General features: G+C 42.7%; 2 protein-coding genes across 2 annotated transcripts in view; both read left to right on the forward strand.

Annotated features, from left to right (window-relative positions):
• fra10ac1 (FRA10A associated CGG repeat 1) overlaps positions 1-93 on the forward strand; it is an 89,266-nt gene extending 89,173 nt beyond the window's left edge. The window contains exon 14 of the mRNA XM_041210454.1: positions 1-93. Within this exon, the coding sequence (XP_041066388.1) occupies positions 1-52 (52 nt within the window). The 3' untranslated portion in view covers positions 53-93.
• rbp4 (retinol binding protein 4, plasma) overlaps positions 4-21,855 on the forward strand; it is a 26,545-nt gene continuing 4,693 nt past the window's right edge. The window contains exons 1-4 of the mRNA XM_041210456.1: positions 4-141; positions 221-354; positions 484-590; positions 5,089-5,301. Coding sequence (XP_041066390.1) covers positions 19-141; positions 221-354; positions 484-590; positions 5,089-5,301 — 577 coding nt within the window. The 5' untranslated portion in view covers positions 4-18. The remainder of the gene's footprint in view (positions 142-220; positions 355-483; positions 591-5,088; positions 5,302-21,855) is intronic.

A 21,855-nucleotide genomic window follows, 5' to 3' on the forward strand; every position in this document is an offset into this window, starting at 1 on the left:
TAGAGAATCTGAAGGACGATGGTGCAGTGCAAGATCTTGGGGCTCCTTGTAGTCGTCCTTTTTTCCACTTCCAGCTGCTTCGCCAAGTCCGACTGCATAGTGAGCAATTTCCAAGTGAAAGAAGACTTCAACAAGACCCGGGTAAGTTGATGCCTTTGGTGTTATGAGGAGTAGGAGGAGATGATCTCCCCTAGCTGACCGTCCGCCCTGTCTCTTGCAGTATGCGGGGAAATGGCATGCTTTCGCAAAGAAGGATCCAGTGGGCATTTTTCTGGAGAGTAACATTCACGCCGAGTTCAAGGCTGAAAACGAAACGATGACCGCCAAAGCGACTGGATTGGTCACCTTACTGCCGTAAGCACTGGTGCCCCAGCCCAGCCTTTACTGAGCGCCTGTCTCCACTTTCTACGCCCCCCACCTCCCCCCCCCCCCACCTCTCTCTCTCTCTCTATTCTAACTCGGTATTTTATTTTATTCTTGCAGCGAATGGATCGTGTGCGCCGAAATGATGGGAACGTTCAACAATACCGAACACCCCGCCAAGTTCAAACTGAAGTACTGGGGAGCAGCCGAGCACCTCCAGCAAGGCAGTGAGTAAGCTATTTGCACACGAGAGGGGGAAGCTCGCCATACTGCTTGGTTTCACAGTGAAAGTCAAACCGTATTTTATCCTCCCCCAGTCCGCATTGAAAGTTTAAATCCGTGTTCGTATTTATTTTTATAGCTCTCTAGTTGCTGGTTTTAAAGGATCCAGGCATTCCAAAGTACAACCCTTTCCAAACCTTCCCACCCCCACCACATTCAAACAGAATAAAGCAGTGAATAGAATTATAGAATTACAGCACAGCCGCCACTCGGCCCGTCATATCTGCTGGCCCTCTGAAGGAGCAATTCACCTAGTGCCACTTTCCTGCCTTTTCCCCACAGCCCAGGCAGCGCAATCCAGATCCTAACCAGCACTGCTTTGTTAAAGGCGCATCATGTTTTTAACTAATTTTCTTGAATTTTTTGATGAGGGAACAGGGAGGGTTGATGAGGGTAATGCTGTTGATGTGGTGTAAAAAGACTTCCAAAAGGCATTTGATAAGCTGCTGTGCAACAGACGTGAGCAAACTTAGAGTTCATGGAATAAAAGGGATATTAACAACGTGGATGCAAAATTGGCTCAGTGACAGAAAACAATGGGTGAATGGTTGTTTTACATGCTGGACAAAGGCTTATAGTGGATTCCCTAGTGATCAGTTGGGGCTCTGCTCTTCCAAATATATATCAATGACCTAGACCTTGGTGTACAGGGCATAATTTCAAAGGCTGCACATGATATGAATCTTAGATGTATTGTGAACCAGAGAAGGGTAGTGTAGAACTTCAAAAGGATGTAGACAGGTTGGTGGAATGGGTGGACAAGTGGCAGATGAAATTTAATGCAAAGAGGATGAAGTGACTCATTTTGGTAGAAAGAATGCAGGGAGACAATATAAAATAAAGGTTGTAATTCTGAAGGGGCTACAGAAGAGGGACCTGGGTGTACATGTGCATAAATCATTGAATGTAGCAGGTCAGGATCAGAGGGCAGTTAAGAGAGCATTTTAAAAATATTAATTCAGGAGATGTGAACATTGCTGGCTAGGCCAGCATTTATTGCCCATCTCTAATTGCCCTTGAGCAGATGGTGGTGAGCTGCCTTCTTGAACACTGCAGTCCTTGTGTTGTAGGTACAGCCACAGCACTATTGGGGAGGGAGTTGCAGGAATTTGACCCAGTGACAGTGAAGGAACAGCGATAAAGTTCCAAGTCGGGATTTGTGTGGCTTGGAGGCGAACTTCCAGGTGGTCGTGTTCCATGTATCTGCTGCCCTTGCCCTTCTAGGTGGTAGAGGCCGTGGGTTTGGAAGATGCTGTCTAAGGAGCCTTGGTGAGTTGCTGCAATGTATCTTGTCGATGGTACACACTGCTGCCACTGTGCGTCAATGGTGGAGGGAGTGAATGTTCATTGTGGGTGCTAATCAATCAGGCTGCTTTGTCCAGGATTGTGTCGAGCTTCTTGAGTGTTGTAGGAGCTGCACTCATCCAGGCAAGTGGAGAGTATCACCCTCCTGATTTGTGCCTTGTAGTTGGTGGACAGGCTTTGGGGCATCAGGAGGTGAGTTACTCTACATAGAATTCCCAGCCTGTAACCTGTTCTTGTGGCCACAATATTTATATGGTTAGTCCAGTTCAGTTTCTGATTAATGTAACCCCCAAGATGTTGAAAGTGGGGGGATTCAGTGATGGTAATGCCATTGAACGTCAAGGGGAGCTGGTTAGATTCTCTCCTGTTGCAGTTGGTCATTGCCTGACACTTGTGTGGTGCAAACGTTACTTGCCACTTATCAGCCCAAGCCTGAATGTTGTTGAGGTCTTGCTGCATATGGTCACAGATTATTTCAGTGTCTGAGGAGTCATGAATGGTGCTGAACATTGTGTAATCATCTGCAAACATCCCCATTTCTGACCTTATGATGTAGAGAAGGTCATTGATGAAACAGCTGAAGATGGTTGGGCCTAGGACACTGTCCTGAGGAACTCCTGCGGTGATGTCCCCTGCGGTGATGTCATGGGACTGAGATGATTGGTGTTCAACGGCCACAACAATCTTATTTTGTGCTAGGTATAACTCCAACCAGTGGTGAGTTTTCCCCCTGATTCCCATTGACTTCAGATTTGCTAGGGATCCTTGATGCCACACTCGGTCAAATGCTGCCTTGATGTCAAGGGCAGTCACCCTCATCTCACCTGTTGAGTTCAGCTCTTTTGACCATGTTTGGACTGAGGCTGCAATGAGGCCAGCAGCTGAGCAGCCCTAGCAGAATCCAAACTGAGAGTCAGTGAACAGGCTATTGCTGAGCATTTGGCATCCTGGGCTTTATCAATAGGGACATAGAGTATAAAAACAAGAAAGTTATGTTAAACCTCAATAAAACACTAGTTTGGCTCAACTGGAATATTACATTCAGTTCTGGGACCACACTTCAGGAAGGTTGTGAAGACATTAGAGAGGGTGCAGAAAAGATTCACCAGAATGGTTCCAGAGATGAGGAACTTCAATTATGTAGAAAGAGTGGAGAAGTTGGGACTGTTTTCCTGGTAGAAGAGAAGGTTGAGAGGAGATTGTATAGAAGTATTGAAAATGATGAGGGTTCTGGATGAAGTAGATAGGGAGAAACTGTTCTCATTGATGGAAGGATTGAGAACAAGAGGGCACAGATTTAAGTTGGGTGGCAAAAGAGGCAACAGTGACATGAGGAAAAACTAATTCACACAGCAAATGGTTAGGCTCTGGAATGCACTATATGAGAGTGTGGTGGAGGCAGGGGCAATTGCGACTTTCCAAAGGGAGTTGGATCATTATCTGAAAAGGAAATATTTGCACAGCTGCAGAGAAAAGACGGGGGAATAGTGTGCCTTTGGAGGGCCAGCACAGACATGATGGCAATGCCTCCTGTGCTATAATCATTCTTGGATTCTAATCTCCTGTGATACATTGTTAGTGATAAACTGGACAATTATTAAGCATTTTCTGTGTGCTTCACCCTAATGCTGTGTACGGGAATGATTTTAATCACCATGATGTTGCAATGTTTGAATCCCACTAAACCTGTTCACTTTTCTAATCACCGCTGCACATTGTATACATAGCACATGTTATTAAAGGGCCCACACACCAACTTAATTCTTAAAGGAGTATTTTAACTTAAAACCAAAGGGATAAATTCACAAATGGCACTTATGCCAGAGAGTCCTTCGTGTTTGTCCCTGGTTATTTGCCTGCCTTTTTGTTATTATTTTATGCAGTGTATTTGCCTGCATATATGAAGCACTCCAGTTGGCTTATATTAAAAAAGATTATGCTAGTAAAAAGGAACAGAGTCTCTTTTGTTGTGTTGTGCAACACTTTAAGAGATAGCAACAAACTTCTCCTTTACCAGATTCACTTAACAAGCGTGTATTAATAACAATGCCCAAGAACACCATGTCCAACCTGTAAGGCCATAGTCCTAGTGATATATTTCCTCACTGCTAGGGTAAGCCACTTAAAATTGGCTGAATAATTTCCACAATCAGGTTCATTTACAATACTGAATGTGGACCTTACATTTGCAAATAAGACAAATTCCTATATCCTGTTATTCATTGAACTACTGACAGAATCCGTCTTTACATTACCATATGATAAACTAAAATTCTATGCGTTTTCCTTGTTTTCCTTTACCTAATTCCTGTGTCATTTTCTTTCTTCCTGCTATTTTACTTTTTAAGAACAAAATAAAAAATACTTTGGTAAAGTAATGATGAAACAGGGAATAACTGACAGACGCTTAGTAATGTTGGATTTTCATCTTTATGGACTTTCTGCTCTGCAGCAAGTGGGGATGGGCCTTTGTACATGTGTCGCAGTAAAGAGCACACATCAGAGGACTTCTGGGAATCCTGTTCTCCTGCTACTAGAATCACTTGATCTGGCTTTACAGCTTCACATATGTGAACTGGAATCAGGCAAACAATCTGAAACTAGTATCAGTAACTTGCATTTATATAACATCTTTTGACACAATGAAATGTCCAAAGTGCTTCACATTATTAAAAAAAAATTTGAAACACCTGAGGAAATATTAGGACAGATAACCAACAGCTAGTCAAGCAGGTTTTTAAGGAGTATTGTAAAGCAGGAGAGAACAGCAGAGAGGTTCAGCAAGAGAATCCTAAGGCCCAGGCAGCTGAATGGTGGAGCAGTTAAAATTAGGGATGCTCAGGAGGCCTCAGTTGGACTGGCACAGTGGTCTTGGAGGGTCGTAGGGCTGGAGGAGATTACAGAGGTGGGAAGGGGGTGAGGCCGTGAAGGAACTTGAAAACAAGGAGGAGAAATTTAACACTGAGGCATTGCCAGAACACGAGCTCATGTAGGTCAACAAGTACAGGGGTGAAGAGTGAATGGGGACTTGGCTGTGAGAGTGCTGGAATAATCAATCACTTTTGTAAGTAAAGCAGCCTAAGTTACATTGTTATTCATTAGGGTAAAAAAAAATACTTCATAACTTGTTTCTTTCAGATGATGATCATTGGATTATTGACACGGATTATGATAACTATGCCATCACATATACGTGTCGAAAGCTGAATGATAACGGAACTTGTGCAGACAGTTACTCATTTGTATTCTCGCGGGATCCTAAAGGACTGACCTCTGAAGCACAGCGCATTGTCCGAAAATGGCAGGATCATCTCTGTCTGGCTTACAAATACAGGCGTGTTGCTCAAACAGGTAAATGCAACAGAATTCTAGAGTCATCTTTGAAAGAGAAGTTGTGCCTTGTCCCACATCCCCGCTGTTTGTCTGAAATGCTGTAGGTTCCTCATTGTCAAATATCTGTTCAATACCTTTTAAAATTATTTTTGAAATTGGCCTCCACTGCCTACTCAGGGAGAACATTCCAGATCTCGACAATTCTCTGAGTGAAAACATTTCTCCTCATATTTTCTCTAGGTTTTTTTCAGTGATTTTGAATCCATGGCTCCTAGTTATTGATCCACTCTCCAGAGGGAATAACTAGTTTTCCCCTATTTACTTTACCAAAACCTCAACAAAACCTCTTAACCTCCACTGTTCCAAGGAGAATAGTCCTAACTTTTTCAATCTCTCCTCATCCCTGGTAACCTCCTGGTAAACCTTCTCCAGGTCCTTTCTAATATGTTTATATCTTTAGTATTGCTGAAGAAAGAGACATGTTATTGAAACTTGTTGTCTTGTACTCATCAGGACAAACATATAAATTAGAAGCAGGAGTAGGCCACTCGGCCCCTTGAGCCATTCAATAAGATCATGGCTGATCTGACTGTAACCTCAGCCCCACATTCCTGGCTACCCCTGATAACCTGGATCCCTTTTGTTAACCCTTTTGTTAATGAAGAATCTACCTAGCTCTGCCTTAAAAATATTCAAAGACTCAACTTCCACCATCTTTTGAGGAAGAGAGTTCCAAAGACTCACAACTCCCTGAGAGACAAAAAAATTCTCCTCATCCCCGTCTTAAATGAATGACCCCTTATTTTTAAACAGTGACCCCTAGTTCTAGATTCTCCCACACGAGGAAATATCCTCTCCGCATCCATCCTGTCAAGACCCCTTGGGATCTTAAAGATTTCAATCAAGTCGCCTCTTAATCTTCTAAATTCCAGCGGACACAAGCCTAACCTGTCCAACCTTTCCTCGTAAGACAACATGCCCATTCCAGGTATTAGTCGAGTAAGCTTTCTCCGAACTGCTTCTACGTCTTTCCTTATATGAGGAGACCAGTACTGTACACAATAGTCCAGATGTGGCCTCACCAGTGCCCTGTACAATTGAATCATAACATCCCTACTTTTGTAATCAATTCCTATCACAATAAATGATAACATTCTATTAGCTTTCCCAATTACTTGCTGTACCTGCATACTAACCTGTTGTGATTCATGCACTAGGACACCCAGATCCCTCTGAATCTCAGGGCTCTGGAATCTCTCACCATTTAGATAATAAGCTTCTTTTTTATTCTTCCTGCCAAAATGAACAATTTCACATTTTCCCACATTATACTCCATTTGTCAGTCGTTTGCCCACTCACTTAACCTATCTATGTCCCTTTGTAGCTTCCTTATGTCCTCTTCATAATTTACCTTCCTTCCTATCTCTTCGTCGTCAGCAAATTTAGCAACCATTCCTTCCATCCCTTCATCCAAGTCATTTATGTAAATTGTAAAAAGTTGAGGACCCAGCACTGATCCCTGTGGCACACCACTCATACTGCATACTGCAACTGGAAAAAGACCTATTTATGCCAACTCTCTGCTTCCTGTCAGCTAGCCAATGTTCTATCCATGCCAACATTTTACATCCTACACCATGAGCATTTATTTTTCATAATAACCTTTGATGTGGCACTTTATCAAATGTCTTCTGGAAATCTAAGTACAGTACGTCCACCAGCTCCCCTTTATCCACAGCATGTGACTCCTTCAAAGATCTCCAATAAATTGGTTAAATATGATTTCCCTTTCACAAAACCATATTGAATCTGCCTGATTGCCTTGAAATTTTCTAAGTGCCCTGTTAAAGCATCTTTAATAATAACTTCTAAATTTTCCCTATGACAGATGTTAAGTTAATTGACCTGTAGTTTCCTGCTTTCTGTCTCCCTCCCTTTTTGAATAAAGGAGTTACATTTGCTATTTTCCATTCTAATAGAACCTTCCCTGAATTTAGAGAATTTTGGAAAACTAAAACCAATGCATCAACTATCTCACAATTCAAAAGATACCAAATCTCAAAAGGAACAATTTATACTGCATGAGAAAAGGGTGCTGATTGGTTGGAAAATGGAGTCTGATTGGTAGAGGTGTTGCCATGGAGAATACTCAAGGGAACAGTTATCTGCCAAGCTGTGTTTAAATTCAAAACAGGCAGATCAACTCTGGTTGGTCAAGACATTTCCATGGGGAATGAACCAGGAAATGGCTGTCCCCAAGCTTTTGTTTAGTTGAAAAAGGCACAGTGTGTAGACATGTTCTTTCTGTTTGCAAAAGACAGAGCCCTGTATGTGGATATATGTAGCTTCTAGCATGCATAACTGAACCACATTGCAAGCCAACTGATAATCTTAAATTAGTTGTCACTGTCATTCGAAGTGTCATGTTGGACACTATGTTTTGAGTTTTGCAAGCATTGGCTGGTTGGTTATGGTCAGTACTTTGCCTGTTATGAACAGCCAAAGGGACATGCTGTTCTTTCCTGAAGTGTTGTGTCCAGAATTGTCCACAGTATCCAAACTGAGGCATACCAGTGATTTATAAAGTTCTAGCATCACGTTTTTGCTTTTATACTTTATTCTTCGATTTATAAATCCAAGTAATCCATATGCTTTTTAACCACCTTATCAACTCGCCTTCCCACCTTGAAGGATTTGTGTATATAGACACCAAAGTCTCTCTGCTCATCTACACTTTTCAGATTAGCTCTATTCATAGTTTACTGTCTTTCCAGATTAGTCCTCCTAAAGTCAATCACTTCACACTTCTCCACATTGAACTCCATCTGTCATGCTTTTGCCTAATTCACCATTCTGTCTGACATCCTAAAGCCTGCAACTATCCTTATTATTTACTACTTTTCAAATTTCATATTAGCTGCAAGTTTTATAATTTTGCTTCCCGTCTAGGTTGTTTTCAAAAGTTAAGAATAATGGACCCAAAACTGACCCATGGAGAATACCACTGCAAACCACTCCCCAGTCTAAAAATTATCCATCCACACCACTACTCTCTGCTACACGTCACTGAGCCAATTTTGTATCCATATTTTCCCCTTAATTCCATGGGCTTTAAGCCTTGCAAATAGCACTTTTTTGAATGCCTTTCAAAAGTCAATATACAATATCTTCTACAGTACCTCCAGCAACCTTTTCTGTTACCTCATGAAGGAATTCAATCAATTTATTCAGATACAATTTGCTTTTTACAAATCCATGTTGGCTCTCCAAGATTAACACATGCCTTTCCAAATGAAAGTTCATATTAATCCTGATAATGCTTTCCAGTAACTACATCATCACTGATGTTGGGCTCACTAGCCTGTAATTTCCTGTCTTATCCCTCTCTCCTTTTCTTCAATAGTGATGTAACATTAGCAACATCCAATTCTTTGGCACTGCTGCTGTATCCAATGAGGATTGAAAGATTGTGACCAATGCCTCTGCTATCTCTACCATTGCTTCTTTCAGCAACTGAGCTTGTATTCCATCCAGACTGAGTGGCTTACCAATGTTCAATAATTCTAATCCTTTTAGTATGCCTTCTCCCACTATTACAATCCAGTCTGTAATTTCCTTCTCCTCTTTTAAGTGTAACTTTCACATCATCCATTTTCTTTGTGCTCATTTAACACTTTTACCCAAGTCCTCTGGTTCTACGTGAAGAGTTTCCTTTGTGTCCTTCATAGGCCCAGCTTTTTCCTTAGCAAACTGCTTACATGTCTTATGTTTATAAAATGTTTTTGGGTGTAATTTAACATTGCCTGCTAATCCGTTCTTGTAACCTGTCTTTGCCTCCTGTGTTACCTTCTCAATTCACTTCTGTACTTTCCATAATCTTCCTGGTTATTAACTGAATCTTGCTCCACACACTTGTCATAAGCCTCACCTTACCATTTTATTTTAACTTCTATTTCCTTTGTCATTCAGGATGCAATAGCTTTGGATGCTCCAACGTTTCCCTTCAAAAAAAAGTCTAGTTTTTACCTTAACTATCTCTTCCCTGAATGTTCTACATTGCTCTATTACTGCTTTACCCTGAAACCACCTTTTCTACTCTATGTTATCGCAGCTCAGGCTAACCCTGGACAAGCCTGATTCCAGAGTGGAACCCAGTTTGATAGATCCTAACTTTTATTTGTTTGTTTAGATATGTGGAGAGTATATCACAGTAGTCAGCTGATAAACTTTTAACAAAAGAATAAAACATTCAACAAAAAAATGAACTATATTACAATACTCTTTCACCAACAACTATAGCTTTACAGATATATACAGATTTGTAAAGTTAACACAAGTTACAAAAGCTATCTTATACTCTAATGTTCACAGTAAGTACACAGTCCATATACCAATAGAACCCTATGGTCAGAAACACCACACTGAAACCTTGGACAGAATTTTCCCCCCATTGGGGGGGAAGTTCAGGAGTGGGTGCGTGGAGGTGCGCCTCTGATTGGGGGTGTGCCGCCATTTTACGTGGGAATGCCAATAAAGGCCCGCCCTGTGTGACGTCCACCAGGAAGCGCTATGCGCTCCCTGTGCGGGTGGGGGTGGGGATGGGAATTCCCTGAGCCTCAGGGAGATTGGCTCCACGTTAAAAAATATTAAAAATTAGAAAAAAAAATTTCCCTGACATGTCCCCTCATGTGACACTGTCACATGAGTTGGGACATGTCCATCATTTTTAGTTACACTTTTATTAAAGTTTTAAAAACCTACATGAAACCTCATCCCACCCGTGGATGAGATTTCATGCTTTCTCTGAAGTCCGCCAGGGCTCCCGGCCTGCCCACCAACCTTAAGGTTGGATGGGCAGGTCCATTAATTACGTTAAGTACTTTGTCAACGGCCTCAATAGGCCATTGACAGATCGGCGGGTGCACAGCTAATTTGGCTGAGCCCCCGCTGACCTGAAAATTGAAATGAGGCGGGGTGACGTCGGGAGTTACGCCCGACATCATCCCACATCATTTTATGTGTCGGCGAGCAGACCACACCCACCCGCTCGCCGACCGAGAAATCCTGGCCCAAGTGACAGATGCCTCCTCAACCAGAAGCGATGGGTCTCTCATCAACTCTCCTCAGACATTTGTCCCACTCTGAGCCAACCGGTCTCACTGACCTCCGTCTTTCACATGAGGGTTTCCAATCTCCACTTTCCAAGAACCCGCTTTGGAACCTTCTCCCAAAGCAACATTTTCTCTCAAGGGCTTACCTCCAGGGTTTCAAACTCTCGGCTGGGTCACCACATGCATTCAAGCTGTCTTCCACACACTCTGTCACTGACTCAACCGTCCGCAGTACCACTGCTCCACATGCTCATAGCAAAGAGTTACAGACCTTCAGTTGTCTCTCTGGACCTTCTTGCCTCTTACAAGCTGCTCTTGCTTTAAATCTGCTTCCTGCACCTTTTGTCTCTTTAAAACTGAAGCTTATAGCTTTTCTCTCTGCCCCTCATTCTTAGCTTCATTAACAGGATTGTCATGAAGCTATTAATATGTAATATTTTGGAAAATATTTTTCTTTTAAAATAGAAGTTTAGTCTGTGGGTGTGTCCTAATTGGATTAAAGCCTGGGTGCTTTGATGGGTACTAATTTTGACATGCAAGGGAGATAGCATTCAAGAAATGGGGTGAAAACTTGACGCCTATCTAGCAGATACCAAGCAATATGTTTATATTACTAATAAAATTGGTACTATGAAAGGGGTTTCATTGTTAAAAGGTGAAGTTCAAAGAGGCTGGGGGGACAATGAGAATCTGAATTCAATCAATGGTGGTAGATATAACTTACTCAATTTTCGGGTGTGCAGAGCGGAGGCAATGTAAGATCAAAAGGCAGCTGCAAGTCTGTAACTGGCTCCACAGTGAAAAGAACCTCATTTTGAATTTGGAAAGTGAAAATGCTTTGCCTGGTGTCTGGTTAAGTCTATGGGTTGCTGTTGCCTTAATGGAGATTAGTTTGGGAATTTGTTATAAGTTATGATAATAATTTGTTGCCATTTTATAAATATTTTTAACCTGTGTAAATTAATAAATTGTGTCAATTAGTTTAATGTAAAACCTCAAGAACTAATGGTTTGATTCCTGAATTTAGAGTCGCGTCTCAAACATAACACTTAAAGTGATAGGTTATGACAGTTGTTTAAAGTTTCCCTTTGGGATTTTTAAATAGCTCTGCTTTACCAACTGCATCAGTCATAACAGGACCTTTTCCAGGTTCCTGTCCTTCCTTTGACTAGAAGGTCTGCTTGGGACTTTCCCCTGTTCCACTCCCCTGGATTTTGGGATCTATTCTTAAGCCTGGGCGTGGCTATCTGCCCCCTTTTCTCCAGTCTCTCTCTGGAAGCTGCTTTCAACCAACTTTAGCTCGGGACTGGCTATCAGCCCCTTCTAGGTTGCTTCTGCCTGGCAGCTGTCTTCAAAACTGCTGAACTCCATCAGCTTCCAAACCAAAACTGCTGTCTCTAACTTTTCTGTGTATGTGCCTGTGGGAGGGACTTGCCTCTCTGGAACTCTGTTTTTTTTCCTACTCTTGTTTGCTTAACTTACAGTCGTAAGCCTCATTAGAAATACAAACACCTAATAAAGTGAAACTAAAATTCCATTTGACCTTTCTTAACACACAAATACAGAAATACAAATCAAACTTAAATTTTACAGCTACAACTCATCCCTAACACTTATAAATAACAATTTAACTTACTTAAACTATTTCTGTTTCCTAATGTCTGTCAAATAATTGAACTTTTCCCCAGTTGACCAATTTTACCTTGGCCATTTTCTGGTTTCTTTCTATAATTACTCTAAACAAATAATGTGGTCGCTATTTGCCACATGATCTCATTCTATGATGCACTCCACTGGTCTTTCTTTCCCAGAACCTGATTCAAAGTGGCTTCCTTCCTTGTTGGACTGGTGACACATTGATCAAGAAAGTTCCCCTGTGCACATCTTAAAAATCCTTCTCCTGCCTTACCTTAGCACTATGTTTTTTTTCCAGTTTTTTAGGGTAATTCAAGTCTCCTAACATTACCACACTCTTGATGTTGAATACTATTGGAACTTGCTGATAAATTTGCTCATTTATCTCCTTCTCACTGTTTGAAGTTTTATAAAAAAAACTCCCAAAAATATAACAGCTGCCTTTCTGTTCCTCAACTCAAGCCAAAGGTTCAGTCCTAAAACCCATCTGCCAAATACTTTCGATTTAGAACTATAACTGTAAGAGCTTGCAGAGGGATTAAGATGAAGGGTTAATTGAGTGGCAAACATTTGGTAGATGGAGTATAATGTGGGAAAATGTGAGGCTGGCCATTCTGGCAGGAAGAAAATAAAATTATTTAAATGGAGCGAGATTGTAGAATGCTCTGGTACAGAGGGACTTGGGTGTCCTTGTACATGAATCGCAAAAAGTTAGCATGTAGGCGCAGCAAGTAATTAGGAAGACAAATGGAAAGTTGGCTTTTATTGCAAGGGGATCGAGTATAAAAATAGGGAAGTTTTGCTGCAACTGTACATAGCATTGTACAACCACATCTAGAGTTGTCTTTTATTCATTTACGGGATGTGGATGTTGCTGGCTAGGCCAACATTTATTGCCCATCCCTAAATGCCCTTGAGAAGGTGATGGTGAGCTGCCTTCTTGAACCGCTGCAGTCCACATGGGAACACCACCACTTGTACAGAGTGTTGGTGAGACCACAGCTAGTGTACTGTGTACAGTTTTGGTCTCCTTACTTAGAAAAGGATATAAATGCATTAGAAGCATTGAGAAGGTTCACGACTGATACCTCAGATGGTCGGGGGGGGTGCGGTTATCTTGCAAGGAAAGGTTGGACAGACTGGGCCTGTATTCGTTGGAGTTTAGAAGATTGAGAGATGATCTTATTGGAACATATAAGATCCTGAAGGGATCTAACAGGGTGGATGCTGAAAGGATGTTTCCCTAATTTGTCTGCATATTTCTTCCTCCAACTCCCTTCCACTATTAGCTGCTCCTTAGACTGTACCAATTAGTCTGATTGATCCTTTATTATCTTTTAGCTCTAGCCATATGAATTCTATTTTTGTTTTAATGATAACTGTGTCCCTTTTTTTTGCTGCTATTATGTTATCCCTGATAACTATAGGTACTCTACCTTCCCTCTTTCCCTCTATATCTTTTCGAAATGTGTTATACCTGCAGTGTTTAATTCCCAGCCCTGATGTTTTTGTCGCCAAATATCAGTGATCCCTACTATGTCTGATTCCACCCAATGCATGACTGCCTCCAGCTCCCCCGTTTTATTATGGACACTGTGCACAGGCATTTTAACTCATTTTTATTAGGATTTCCTCCACCTTTATGTTTAACCATCTTTTCAGACTCCTGTTCTACAACTCTATTACAATGCCACTAATCTGTGTCCTCCTATGGCAGTTTGCACATGACTCACACACTAATCCAAGGTTAATATGCTTGAGATCCTGCTTTTTAATTTATAGTCTAACTGCTGATACTCTTTCAGCAGGACCACCTCCATGGTGTTTGTTACAATATGAGCCATGTCAACTGGATTTACCTTTTCAAGTTCCTCTCCAGCCACCATGAGATACCCATACTCTGGCAGCGGGTAGGCAACACAACTTTTGGGATTCTCATTCTTGGCTGCAGAGTTTGCTATCTAGCTCTCTAATTAAAGAGTCCCCTAAAACTACCACCTTTCTGTTCTACTCTCTCCCTGCCCCCACCCCTGCTCCACTCATCCTGGACTGCCTTCTGAGCCAGGGTGCCAAGGTCTGCATTCTGTTGTCCTCCCCGCAGCCTTTCTCCTGGTCCTCACAGGTAGCAAGTACATTGTACCTGTTGAACGGAACTAGTATATGCAGGACTTCATTCTCAACCTCCCCTAAATTCCTGCTACCCAGCTCCCCAACAGTCACATCCTCCCTTTATTGAACCTGTTTTCCTGTGGGTGTGACTATATTCTGGATAAAACTTTCCAGGAATTTCTTCCCCTCCGAGTCTGTAACTCACACTCTAGCTCAATGACAATACGTTACAGTGATATATCTTTACATTTCTTTCACAGATTTCCATGTTCAGCTCTTGCTCGCTGACTTTCTCTCTTTGCTCTCACTGTCTCTCTCTCTGCTCTTTGTCTTTGTCTCTCCTCCATCACTCTCTCTCCACTCTCACTGTCTCTCTCTCTCTTTCTCTCTCCTCTCTCACAGTCTCTCTCTCTTCTCTCTCTGCTCTCACTTTCTATCTCTGCCCTCTGACTGTCTGTGTCTCTCCTCTCCCACTGTCTCTTCCCTCTCTGCTCTCACTGACTCTCCTCCCCTCACTGTCTCTCCCTGTCTCTCTCCTCTCACTGTCTCCCTCTCTCCACTGTCACTGTCTCTATCTCCTCTCTCACTGTCTCTTTCTCTCCGCTCTCACTGTCTCTGTCTCTGTTGTCATTGCCTCCCTCTCACTGCTCTCACTCTCTCCACTCTCAATGTCCCTCTCTCTCTCCTCTCTCACTGTCCCTCTTTGATAAAGTGCCACAGCAAAGGTTATTGCAGAAAATAAAAGCTCATGATATAGGGAGTAACATATTGGCATGGATAGAAGATTGGGTGGCTACCAGGAAGCAGAGAGTAGGCATAAATGGGTCTTTTTCAGGTTGGCAAAATGTAACAAGTGATGTGCCACAGGGGTCAGTGCTGGGACCTCAGCTGTTTACAATTTATGTAAATGACTTAGATGAAGGGATGGATGGAATGGGTGCTAAATTTGCTGATGACACAAAGATAGCTAGGAAAGTAAGTTCTGAAGAGGAGGCCATAAAAAGATATAGATAGGCTAAGTGAGTGGGCAAAGATTTGGCAAATGTAATATAATGTGGATGTTATGGCACAGCTGATGGCAAGTGCTGAGTTGTACAAATCCCAAAGGGAAACTTTAAACAACTGCCATAACTTGATTTGCAATTTGTATAAATTTCGAGATGTATGCCCTAAATTCAGTAGTAATAAGACTACCAAGTCTTTTAGATTTTTACAAAACTAGATTAAACATTTATAAATAGAAGAAATGACTTTAAAATACATACATAGATCTAAGAATTACTGCTATAATAACTTCTAAATCCCCTACTTAATCTGATTCCCAGTTACACCTTTGTTAACGCAACAGTAAGACACACATTTTTAGAAGACCCAGGAAAAGTAAACAATACCCTGAACAGTTGAATTCAAAGTAAGTTCTCTTAACTTCAGCCATTGAAGGCAGCAGTTTGGTACATACAGGCTGAAGGAAGTTCACACTTGTTGAATCTTAGACTTCCTTGCCTTCTTCCTTTATACATATTTTCCCCTTTGAATGCAAATACCCATTGTTTCATTGTCTTTGGGCATCTTCCTGATAATAAAAATCTCTCATAGCACTAAGTTTTACCAGTAATCTTCGGGAAAAATAAATAAACACTATTTCTTATTACTTCTGCTGGCTAGGTATATATTACACCCCCACTTTTGAATTCAAGCCACACCACTTTGTTTAAATAATGCAAATTTCACCCTTTACACTTCACATTTTAAAACTTCCTCATGTTTACCTAATTAACACTTCAAACCTAACTTCTCTTCTTACATCAAAGCACCCAGACCAGCTGCTTCTAATTCTATTAAGTCTCACACAGACACATATAGACACAGACTCTATTTTACAATAAATTCCAATAACATTATGGACACTATTATATCTTCCTGAGAGGTGGAAAAAGGTGAAGTTGTCCATTTTGGCAGGAAGAATAAAAGAGAAGAATGGTGAGAGATTGCAGAGCTCTGAGGTACAGAGGGATCTGGGTCTCCTAGTGCATGAATCACAAAAGGCTAGTATGCAGGTACAGCAAGAAATTAGGAAAGCTAATAGAATGTTCTCATTTATTGTGAGGGATATTGATTACAAAAGTAGGGAGGTTATGCTTCAGTTGTACAGGGCACTGGTAAGATCACATTTGGAGTACTGCGTACAGTATTGGTCACCTTATTTAAGGAAGGATGTTACTGCATTAGAAGCAGTTCAGAGAAGGTTTGCCAGACTAATACCTGGAATGGATGGGTTGTCTTATGAGGAAAGATTGAACAGACTAGGCTTGTACCCACTGGAGTTTAGAAGAGTAAGAGGTGACTTGATTGAAGCATGTAAAATCCTGAGGGGTCTTGACAGCGTGGAAGTGAAGGAGATGTTTCCTCTTATGGGAGAATTTAGAACTAGGGGTCACTGTTTAAAAATAAGGGATCACTCATTTAAAACAGAGATGAGGTAACATTTTTTCACTCAGAGGGTCATGAGTCTTTGGAACCCCCTTCCTGAAAAGGTAGTGGAAACAGAATCTTAGAATATCTGTATGGTAGAGGTGGATAGATTCTTGGTAAGCAAGGGGTGATAGGTAATCGAGGTTAGGTGGAATGCAGATTTTACTATCAGATCAGTCATGATCTTATTAAATGGTGGAGCAGGCTTGAGGGGCTGAATGGCTTACTCCTTGTTCAAATGTTCGTCTGTTTGGTCTCATTGCCTCCCTCTCTCTCTCTGCTCTCACTGTCTCTCTCCTCTCAATGTCTCTCTCTCTCTCTCTCTCTCCACTGCCACTGTCTCTCTCTCTTCTTTCACTGTCGCTTTGTCTGCTGTCATTGCCTCCTCCTCGCTCTCTCTCCCTCTCCACTCTCATTCTCTCCCTTTCCACTCTCACTCTCTCTACTCTCACTGTATCTCTCCGCTCCCACTGTCATTCTCCACTCTCACTGTCTCTCTCTCCCTCGGCTCTCATTGAGTCCCTCCATTCTCACTGTCTCTCTCTGCTCTCACTGCTTCTCTCTCTTCCCTCTCTCACTGTCTCTCTCTCCATGTCTCTTTCGCCTCTCTCTCTCTCTCCGCTCTCACTGACTCTCTCTCTCTCCACTGTCACTGCCTCTCTTTCTCCTCTCTCACTTTCTCTGTATCTCAGCTCTCAATGTCTCTTTCTCTCTCTCCAACCTCACTGTCACTGTCTCTCTCTCCTCTCTCACTGTCTCTCTGTTTCAACTCTCACTGACTCCCTCTCTCCTCTCTCTCTGTCACTCTGCTTTCGCTGTCTCTCTCTCTCCGCTCTCACTGTCTCTCTCTCTCTCTCTGTTCTCACTGTCTCCTCCGCTCTCATTGACTCTCTCCATTCTCACTGTCTTTCTCTCTGCTCTGTCTCTCTCTCTTTCCTCTCTCACTGTCTCTCTCCATGTCTCTTTCCCCTCTCTCTCCACTCTCACTGACTCTCTCTCCACTGTCACTGCCTCTCTCTCCTCTCTCACTTTCTCTGTATCTCTGCTCTCAATGTCTCTTTCTCTCTCTCCGCCCTTACTGTCTCTCTCCCTACTGTCACTATCTCTCTCCCTACTGTCACTGTCGCTCTCTCCACCCTCACTGTCTCTCTCCGTACTGTCACTCTCTCCTCTCTCACTATCTCTGTCACTCTGCTTTCGCTGTGTCTCTCTCTCTCTCTCCGCTCTCACTGTGTCTCTCTCTGCTCTCACTGTTACTGTCTCTTTCTCTCTCCTCTCTCACTGTCTCTATCCCTGTCTTTCTCTCTTCTCTCTCTGCTCTCATTCTCTTTCTCTGCACTCGCTGTCCCTCTCTCTCCACCCTCACTCTCTCTCTCTCTGCTCTCATTCTTTCTCTCTCTGCACTCACTGTCTCTCTCTCTCTCTGTTCTGTCTCTCTCCACCCTCACTGTCTCTCTCTCTACCCTCACTGTCTCTCTCTCCACTCTCACTGTCACTCTCTCCACTCTTACTGTCTCTGTCTCTGCTCTCATTGAGTCTCTCCATTCTCACTGTCTCTCTCTCTGCTCTCACTGTCTCTCTCTCTCTCCCCCCTCACTGTCTCTTCCTCCGCTTTCATTAAGTCTCTCCATTCTCACTCTCTCTCTGCTCTCACTCTCTCCACTGTCACTGCCTCTCTTTCCTCTCTTTCTCTGTATCTCTGCTCTTCAATGTCTCTTTCTCTCTCTCCACCCTCACAGTCTCTATCTCCCCTCTCATTGATTTTCTCTCCACTCTCACTGTGTCTCTCTCCATCCTCACTGTCTGTTTCTCTATTCTGATTGTCTCTCTCTCTCTACTCTGTATCTCTCTCTGCTCTCACCGTCTCTCTCTCTCTCTCTTTCGCTGATGCTCTTCTCTCTTGCTCACCCTCTCCTCTCTTGCTGACTCTCTTTCATTGACTCTCTCTCGCTAACTTTCTCTCTTGCTGGCTCTTTCTCTCTCTCATTGCCTCTCACTCTCACTGTTTCGCCTTTTCTTGCTGACTCTCTCTCGTGACTCTCTTCTCTCGCTGTTTCTCCCTCTCTCGTTGACGCACTCTCTCTCATGAATCTTCTCTCATTGAATCTCTCTCTCTTGATGAACCATTGCTGACTATCTCCTATATCACTGACTCTCCTCTCTTTCTGATTTTCTCTCTGTCTCACTGACTCTCTGTTCTCTCACTGCCTCTCTGTCTTGTTGACTCTGCCACTCCCGCTGACTCTGCCTCTCCCGCTGACTCTCATCTAAACATTCTGCCGCTTTTAGCTGTTGTCCTTTTGCTTTCTGTTCTCTAACTAACAAATCTTTATGTGAATTCTGCGCCATTGTAAAATGTTATGTAAACACTCCTGTGGAATCTATATCTCATGTAAAATGTCTACAGGGAGCTGTGATGTTTCACTCATGCTCAGAGCTACTCTAATAGGATTACCAATGTTAATCTGATCACTGAGCTATAATGGCAGCCTGGAGCACCACACTTTAATCAAATTCCTTCCAGTCTTCAGCATGGAGTTGCAGAGTTTCCACCATTGGGGGTACTGTAAAGTCTCTGTCCTGTCTACCATCCATCGGAGTGCTGCTGTAGGGTTCCATTCATCAATACTCAATCCTGCTTTGCACAGAAATAAATAGGTTTTTCTTTTTGAAATTCATTTTTTAAATACTCTTTTGGCATTTTAGGAGAGACCCGACCCCTGCACCTAAGAAATTAGCTGCCAAAGCTGGAATCATGGCTGCCTCCAATTACTCACATAACCTCACCAGAAGAAAATTCCACACATCATTGGCACCTTCCTTTTCCCACTCCTCTCCCCTCAGCCAGTCCACTCATTTCCAATGGCTCCTGCAGTAGCCCCTGGCCTGTTTCCTCTGAGTTGACTGCCCCTTGTGTCTGCCTCCACCATTCTTTCCCTCTCTTCCACACCCCACCCCCAACCTCCAGCCATGCTTCAGCTTGGCATCTACCAGTACTCGTCCTCTATCCGGCCTGCCCCACCCCCTGCTCACCTCAAGACTGGCCTTCTGACCTCCCTGTCTTTTGACCTACAACTATGCTCCCTCTCCCTGCAACCCAGTAACCTGCCAGTCTCTAACTATGGCCTATAGTCTCTAACCCTGGTCTCCAGCTCTCTCAAACTCTGAAATCACAATTAAACAGGTTCAGAACATAGCAGTCCACGTCTGATAAATGGGAGTGCAAACCAACAATTAAAAATTGCTACTTTGAGAATAGTTTCCAGTCAAAGTATAGCCAATCAGGTAATTCAAAGAATATTTTTGAAAATAGTTTTGGTTACCATTTTGTTTGTCTGTTTGCCTGAGCAACACTGCACCAAAGAACATTTTCAATATCCCAAACACATTAAAATATATAATTCAGAACAAACGTCATTAAGCACATCCATATCTGTTTCATGCCATTGTAGAATTCTGCACAATATGCCTCCTATTGCCCTCACCAGGCCTATCTGCTTTCAGTATAACCAAACCATTGGGACCTCTCCCTGCCCAGCACTCTGAGTCTGGGTTTCTCTCCATAAGGCTTCTGGATCTTGGGTCACTCCCCCCGCATCCAGGTGCTTCCAGACCCATGATTCCCTCACTGCTGTTGGGTTCCACGAACTTCACCTTGTTTGCAGATGCTGAGTATATCATAAATATTCCCAGATTCTTAAACCCCTTCCCCAGCACTTCCAGATTCAGGAACTCTTCTTCCTAGTATTTCCAGACAGAAGGATTCCTCTCACCCACCCATTCACCCTCCTCTTCCCATCTGTTAGATCCCATCCCCTGCGCCCTATACAATTAGACAATAAGATTGACCAGTGTAGCCAAGAAAGAAATCTACCAAAAGAAACCAAAGCTGAGCTCATCAAACAACTCAATGTCTTTTCAAAAAAATCTTTCATTTGCTATTTTTCATCACCTCAAATACCCAGAGCTCAAAACAGCATCTTAAGAAACTTAAAATTTACATTTTTCACCAAGTAGTTATTGTGTTTTTTGATGTTTTCATTAGTCTTTTTACTCAGGGCCTCAGGTTCCCTCAAAATCCTAAAATCGAGATTGATATCACTCATAAGTTGATATGAGTTACTAACTGCCCCTATGCCAGCAGTCCCTAGGATGTCACTGTCTACATGTAATGCAATGTGAAATATTTTCCAGCGTGCATCAATGTTATTCTCTTAGGACATCTGGAACTGAATCTTTTCACATGTTGTAGAAATAGTTTCTATGTTCTTCCAAATGATTTGACACCAACTTGAAGAAAGAATATGAATAGCTGGAAGAAGATAGATCTGGTGAGGGCAGGAGGAGGCATATTGTTCAGGATTCTACAATGGAATGAAACATACATGAGCATGTTTAATGATGTTTGTTCTGAATTATATATTTTTATGCATGTGGTATATTGAAAATGTTCTTTGGTGCAGTGTTGTTCAGGCAAACAGACAAATAAAATAGTGCCCCACAGAACTCGTTTCTCATTATCTTGACTCCCTTCTCTCTCCCCTTGTCCAGTCCCTTCCCACCTACATCCGTGATTCCTCTGACACCTTACGTCACATCAACAATTTCCAGTTCCCTGGCCCCAACCGCTTACTCTTCACCATGGACGTCCAATCCCTCTACACCTCCATCCCCCACCAGGATGGTCTGAGGGCCCTTAGCTTCTTCCTCGAACAGAGGCCCGAACAATCCCCATCCACCACTACTCTCCTCCGTCTGGCTGAACTTGTTCTCACGCTGAACAATTTCTCCTTCAACTCCTCTCACTTCCTCCAAATAAAAGGTGTGGCTATGGGTACCCGCATGGGCCCCAGCTATGCCTGTCTCTTCATGGGGTATATGGAATATTCCTTGTTGCAGTCCTACTCCGGCCCCCTTCCACAACTCTTTCTCCGGTACATCGATGATTACTTCGGTGCCGCTTCATGCTCTCGTCAGGACTTGGAAAAATTTATTAATTTTGCTTCCAATCTCCACCCCTCCATCATTTTCACGTGGTCCATCTCTGGCACTTCCCTTCCCTTCCTTGACCTCTCTGTCTCAATCTCTGGTGATAGACTGTCCACCAATATCCATTACAAACCCACCGACTCCCACAGCTATCTCGACTACAGCTCCTCACACCCCGCTTCCTGTAAGGACTCCATCCCATTCTCTCAGTTCCTTCGCCTCCGTCGCATCTGTTCCGATGATGCTACATTCAAA

This window comes from Carcharodon carcharias, chromosome 17 (genome assembly GCF_017639515.1).
Source record: "Carcharodon carcharias isolate sCarCar2 chromosome 17, sCarCar2.pri, whole genome shotgun sequence".
Lineage (NCBI taxonomy): Eukaryota > Metazoa > Chordata > Chondrichthyes > Lamniformes > Lamnidae > Carcharodon > Carcharodon carcharias.